This window comes from Oncorhynchus clarkii, unplaced genomic scaffold, assembly GCF_045791955.1.
Source record: "Oncorhynchus clarkii lewisi isolate Uvic-CL-2024 unplaced genomic scaffold, UVic_Ocla_1.0 unplaced_contig_9079_pilon_pilon, whole genome shotgun sequence".
NCBI classification, from domain to species: Eukaryota; Metazoa; Chordata; class Actinopteri; order Salmoniformes; family Salmonidae; genus Oncorhynchus; species Oncorhynchus clarkii.
The window spans coordinates 78,451-84,924 of NW_027258131.1; the positions used below are offsets into that span (position 1 = coordinate 78,451).

A 6,474-nucleotide genomic window follows, 5' to 3' on the forward strand; every position below is an offset into this window, starting at 1 on the left:
GTGTGTATGTAACAGGTGTGTATGTAACAGGTGTGTGTACAGTAAACTACCCAGAAACAGAATACTTTCTCTTTATCATGTTAAAACTCAAACAAGAGCACTATGGAACCATGTTAGGAACCAAAAACTATATTTAATTGGTCTAGGATCAGGATCAACACTGTTACTACCCATTCTACCATTAGGCTGGTACCCCACCACTGTTACTATCCATTCTACCATTAGGTTGGTACCCCAACACTGTTACTATCCATTCTACCATTAGGTTGGTACCCCAACACTGTTACTATCCATTCTACCATTAGGTTGGTACCCCAACACTGTTACTATCCATTCTACCATTAGGTTGGTACCCCAACACTGTTACTATCCATTCTACCATTAGGTTGGTACCCCAACACTGTTACTATCCATTCTACCATTAGGTTGGTACCCCAACACTGTTACTATCCATTCTACCATTATGTTGGTACCCCAACACTGTTGATCTGAAGCTGTGAACAAAGACAGGGGTCAATCTCCCGAAGAAGGTTGATCATCCTGGAACACGACTCATTTCCTTTTCTCAACACCATGTCGATGATGTCACGTGCCTTCTCTGCCCTCTCAGCTATCACCTTCACTGACTCCATTTCCTCCTGGTTGATGACTGTGTGTTGCAGGAGTCTGTCCAGCAGACCATCCAGGACAGGTCCTGATACTCGTTTCACAAACTCTGTCCGTACAGAACGCAGCTGCTGCTCTGCAGAACCAGTCAGACTACTCTCAGCCGGACCTCCTGCCCCCAACACAGCACCTGAGAGAGTCAGGTTACAAAATAATTACATTTGTACATTTACATTTCAGTCATTTAGAAGCAGACTCCTAAAATAACAAGTCTTGAGAAAACATAATATTTTACAATAATGACCTGAACATATCACATATTCACATTTAGGTACGGTTTCACAGACATAGAAAAACAGACTGGGGCATTCAGAACCAGGCTAATCTACATCAACTCCTGGAGGAGATGTCATTGGGGCATTCAGAACCAGGCTAATCTACATCAAGTCCTGGAGGAGATGTCATTGTTCTTGAAGACAGTATTTTATAATCAGGACTAGTCCAGGTCCTACAGTAAACCATGTTGACTGACCCTCAAGTCATTGGTTTGTATCTCTCATGTTTACTTACTAGTTGAATGGGTTTCAGTGATGAATTCATCTGAAAGAAACAAAAATATGTTTTATCACTCTAAATAGCATCTGTCAGAAAAAGTTATAATTGACATATTCTCCTACATTTTTGTAGAGTTTCTTTCCATACTATACTCTCATCATCACCGATTAACTCCATCTCAATCCCTGTAATTTCCATATCCACCTTGAAAAAGCTTGGTGTGGTGACTCTATGTATGAGATGAATCCTCTGGGGGGAGGAAGGGGGAGAGAGAGTGAGGGAGGGGGAGAGAGAGCAAGAGAGAGAGAGAGGTTAAACAAAAACATGGTTAAACATTAATTAAAAACACAACTCTAAATCTTCCGCCACAGTAACTAAATATAACAGCCTCTGAATAACCCACATACTCAAACAGATCAATGTTAACCATTTTGTAACAGGCAAACTCAACCCTCAATCTGGCTGTCAACATCCCCTCCAGCATTCCCACCACGTCCACAGACCCCTGTCCCCGAATACTGTTCTTTCATGTCTATCAAATTGATAATTTAGCTGCCCCCTGACACAAAGTTAAGTAAGAGAACTATACCCCTTCTACTAAACCTGTACTTTACGCCCATCCCCTCGCCCCAAACTAGGCGCGAACCAGGGACGCTCTGCACACGTCAACAGTCACCCTCGAAGCATCGTTACCCATCGCTCCACAAAAGCCGTGGCCCTTGCAGAGCAAGGGGAACCACTACTTCAAGGTCTCAGAGCAAGTGACGTCACCGATTGAAATGCTATTAGCGCGCACCACTGCTAACTAGCTACCCATTTCACACCAGTTACACTCACCTCCCTTTTGACCTCCTCCTTTTCCGCAGCAACCAGTGATCCGGGTCACGGCACCAATGTAACAGTTTAACTTTAGACAATATATCAGTCCTGAAATTGGGCATCCCTGCCTGATGCCCCTTTGGATGGGGATGGGGCAGCTCAACCCACCCTCCCCATACACGAGGCCCCAGCAGACAGTAAACTCATCCAAGACAAAAAAAACATCCCCAAACCCAAAGGCTTTCATTGTTTTAAACATGGTGGTCCACACGGTCAAAAGCCTTCTCCTGATCCAAAGGAAGTAAACCCACATTCACATCAGACAGTTTACAAATGTCTAAAACATCTCTTATCAGAAACAAGTTCTCAACGATAGAGCGGTCAGGTCCACAGTACGACTGGTCCTTGTGGACCAACAGCCCCAGATATTCTTTCAACCTGTTTGAGAGACACTTAGATATTTTATATTCTGCACACAGCAATGCAACAAGTCGGCAGTTTTTTTAAAGGGCCAAATCCCCCCTTTTTGCAACTATGAAAGCACAACACGTTGACAGGATACAGGAAGAGAATACTCACGACAAGATTCACACACCACTTCATAAAAATCCCCCCCAATAGACAGCTGGGGTAGCACCCCAGTGCTTATAGAACTCAGATGGTAAAACATTGATGCCAGGGGCTCCGGGGTCCATCTGAGTGAGCAACTTCAATTCAATAGATTTTATGTCCTGTTCAAGGGCCCTGATAGTCTCTTTAACTTCAATACTAGACAGAGCAGTATACTGTTGACAAGACACACGTATTTGGGCCTTCCCAACCACCCACCATTGTCTCAAGGATTCAAAATTCAAATTAATAACCCTCAATTTTTCCCAAAACACCAAAAACTTTCCCCAAAACATTGCGTCATGTAACATCTTCATGTTAAAATACCAATAAGGTGATGACCTTCATGGACATGACAAGTGAATATTAACAGTAACAATATGGTGATCAGAAAAACCCTCAGGAGTAATGTCACCTTACAACCCTACTGCAGTAGTGATCAGATACATACAACCTGTTTAACCCTGCTGCACCAACACCACCTTCATTAAATACTACAGTAGAGCTCAGACACATACAACCTGTCTAACCTTGCTGCACCGACACCACCTTCATTAAATACTACAGTAGAGCTCAGATACATACAACCTGTCTAACCTTGCTGCACCGACACCACCTTCATTAACTACTACAGTAGAGCTCAGATACATACAACCTGTCTAACCTTGCTGCACCGACACCACCTTCATTAATTTTTAACCATGTGTACTGACTAACTTTTGCATTCTTTACACTCCACACATCAGAAAGCTCAAACTCAGTTAGTAGACCAGACAGACAAGAAGCCACGCTGTCTTAAGGTTTCCATTACTTGATCAAATACAGCAATGGACTCTGTACCCTCATCAGGAGCAGAAACATTACAAAAAAAACATTGACCACTAAAACCTAACCCTTGACAATCTCTAGATACCAGTCACCCTTAAGCCTGAGGAAAACAAAATTGCCGTCCCAGCACTGAAAGTAGTACTATGACTGAGTATATCAAATCAAATGTATTTATAAAGCCCTTCGTACATCAGCTGGTATCCCAAAGCGCTGAACAGAAACCCAGCCTAAAACCCCAAACAGCAGAACATGTGTAAAAGCTGCCCCTCCCACCATATTCCCCAGTCAACATCATTAGCATCATCATGTATGTCACGGTCGTCCTCCTCTTCATCTGAAGAGGAGAGGCGAGATGGATCGGAGGACCAAAATGCGGCGTGGTATGTGTTCATCATTAATTTTAATACAGAAAACGCTGAACACTGAAACCCTATACAAAAAACAATAAGCGAAAGAACCGTGAAGCTAAATGCAAACTGTGCTGAAACAAGCAATCAACATAGACAATCAGCCAACAAACAAACAGTGCAACCCAGGCTACCTAAGTATGATTCTCAATCAGAGACAACTAATGACACCTGCCTCTGATTGAGAACCATACTAGGCCGAAATCCCCAAATCATAGAAAATCAAACAAAGACTGCCCACCCAACTCACGCCCTGACCATACTAAATAAATACAAAACAAAGGAAATAAAGGTCAGAACGTGACATGTATCTCCTGTTGAAAAAGTCTGGTCCAGAAACCCATTTACCTAGATTGTCCATTGACTCATCACCAGCTGCTATCATATCAGAAATGTCCATATCCTTCTCCTGGTCCTCCTCAACTGAGGCCCCAGACACGTGACTCCCCTCTGCCACATCCCTCTCAACACTCCCCACTTGTACCGGGCATCTCCCCCACTGCCATCCCCATCTCCAGTGACATCCCCATGTGGGTTGTCATCACAACCAAAACCAGGACAATTCAACAAGAAATACAATATATCTAATTCTACCACTGAAAAAAACCAAAATCAGCGGCAAAAAGGAAAACCACCCAGAAAAGTGAACAAGAAAGAAACCACAGGCGATCTAACTCCAGACAACACTCACACTCGCTCATACAATACCCAGCATGCACCAAACACTGCCAGCATGAACAGAGAGAGAGAGAGAGATATGTGACTTTTGACTTAAATGTCAGATTCATGTTCTTAGTCTACTAAAACTGTACCGGTGGAGTGATGGAGGTTGAACAGGGAATGTTCAGTCTGAAGTAACTATTCAGTTTGAAGGACCGCTCTGGTCTTGTGATGGGAATCCTTTTAGACCCTTGAAACTTGGATTCCTGTTGTTCCACAGCCTGTGAAACGAGGCACGGAATACACAGCCAGTCAATGTATAGTCTGATTCAAACATGATTCAGAAAACTAGCAACACACTTATCTTCATGTAACAAGTGTCAACATAACTAACATAACGAACCAGTGGTGGAGTTTAAGGTCATCTCTATAATAATGAAACCTCACCTGTATCTGGCCGGGGTCACTGGGGAACAGGTATAGGCGTTGAATTAGTTTTTCCTTTATCACTGTCAGATAGAGCATCAGCTCACAGTGGACATCTACGTTCCAAGACAGTAATCTCAGTATCAGGGAGATAGGTGAGAACTTGGGATGGAGAATCTTAACATGGAATCTGGTGACCTCATGCACTTCCTCTAAAGACACTCCATGTTCCTCTACATGAAGAATCTTCATCTCATTCCTCAGGGAAGGGTTGGTCCCTGAACAACACAATAAAAAGGAGACAGGAAGACAAATATTGTATTATTCATCCAACTAAAACACAAAGAATATGCAGTACCAGATCACAGTAAACTCAAACTCCCAGAATAGTTCATTCATTCAGGAAGTGAAACTCAGTTCAGAAAGAATACTATTTCTATATGGTTTTACCTAAACAGACACAGTGTGGCAGATTAACTTCCTCCAGTTCACCTAACTCCATAGTGATGTCCAGCAATGGACCACCTTGTGTGTACTGCATGTCTTTCAGAAGTTGACTGTAGGGTTCCCAGTTCCTGAGGTGATACTTCAGAATGACATCTCTCTCACACAGCCAGCGGAGCCCAGACACTGTGCACTCATAACTCCCTTTAGGTGTCCTGTGTCTGAGAGCAACAACAAGATATGGTAGAGAGGGTCAATGGTCAAATGGAGAGGTTGGATAAGAATACTATTCCCAAAGGTAATGGGGAAATACACTAGCAGGTGGAATGAAATGTTAAAAGTAGTTTCTTTACCTGAACATTATAACTCCCTGGACAGTGGAAGTCAAGGGTTCAATCTGAAGCCAGTGTGTGGATTCCTGAACAAGGACAAGCATGTCAGTAATACATATGGGGCCTGTTTCCTGGACACAGATCAATGGAAGTTTCAATAGAAAGATCTTTAAGGTCCAGGACTAGACTTAATCAGTGTCTGGGAAACTGGCCCATTAAACCAAAGTAACTCATCTAATATTTTTATTCAATGTTACATGGAATGCTGGTATCCCAAAGTGCTGAACAGAAACCCAGCCTAAAATCCCAAACAGCAAAAAATGTGTAAAAGCTTCCCTTTCCAACATATTCCCCAGTCAACCTCATTAGGCGCGGGGACGGCAGGGTAGCCTAGTGGTTAGAGCGTTGGACTAGTAACCGGAAGGTTGCAAGCTCAAATCCCCGAGCTGATTTATCAATTAAACTGTCTAAAGACAAAATATGACAACAGCTAAAATCCTGCATGCCTACAAGCAGAACACAGGACTGTTACTAAAGCAGAACACAGGATTGTCTATATCCCAGTATGAATGGTTGGTCAGTACACATCTGGCTTTGAGACTGTGCCTGACTCCTGCAGGTATGTAAAAGTAAGAATTGACATTATGACTTACCTCAACATGGTCACAAGTCTTACAGCTCTGAGGAATCCCTGAAGTCAAAAGTAGTTGGTTAAAATTGACAATGTAATACTGAATTCATAATTATTAAATAGACTTGTAATAAAAATGAATATACCTAAGCAACAG

At 42.7% G+C, this 6,474-nt stretch overlaps 1 protein-coding gene across 1 annotated transcript; it reads right to left on the reverse strand.

Annotated features, from left to right (window-relative positions):
• Positions 1 to 70: 70 nt before the first annotated feature.
• Positions 71 to 5,196, reverse strand: LOC139395761 (NACHT, LRR and PYD domains-containing protein 1 homolog). Its single transcript, XM_071143119.1, has 5 exons — positions 4,932 to 5,196; positions 4,637 to 4,765; positions 1,284 to 1,410; positions 1,177 to 1,206; positions 71 to 778 (listed from the first exon to the last, which is right to left on the reverse strand). Exons 1-5 carry the CDS (start codon positions 5,160 to 5,162, stop codon positions 462 to 464), a joined length of 834 nt encoding a protein of 277 aa, XP_070999220.1. The 5' UTR covers positions 5,163 to 5,196; the 3' UTR covers positions 71 to 461.
• Positions 5,197 to 6,474: the final 1,278 nt, after the last annotated feature.

Excerpts from the sequence above, each read along its gene's own strand:
- LOC139395761 (XM_071143119.1), bottom strand. The coding sequence starts at position 5,162 with ATGAAGATTCTTCATGTAGAGGAACATGGAGTGTCTTTAGAGGAAGTG. Across the intron at positions 4,766-4,931 it reads GTGACCCCGGCCAGATACAG|GCTGTGGAACAACAGGAATC; the intron begins GTGAGGTTTCAT and ends CTCGTTTCACAG. Across the intron at positions 1,411-4,636 it reads CAACCTCCATCACTCCACCG|AGGATTCATCTCATACATAG; the intron begins GTACAGTTTTAG and ends TCCTCCCCCCAG.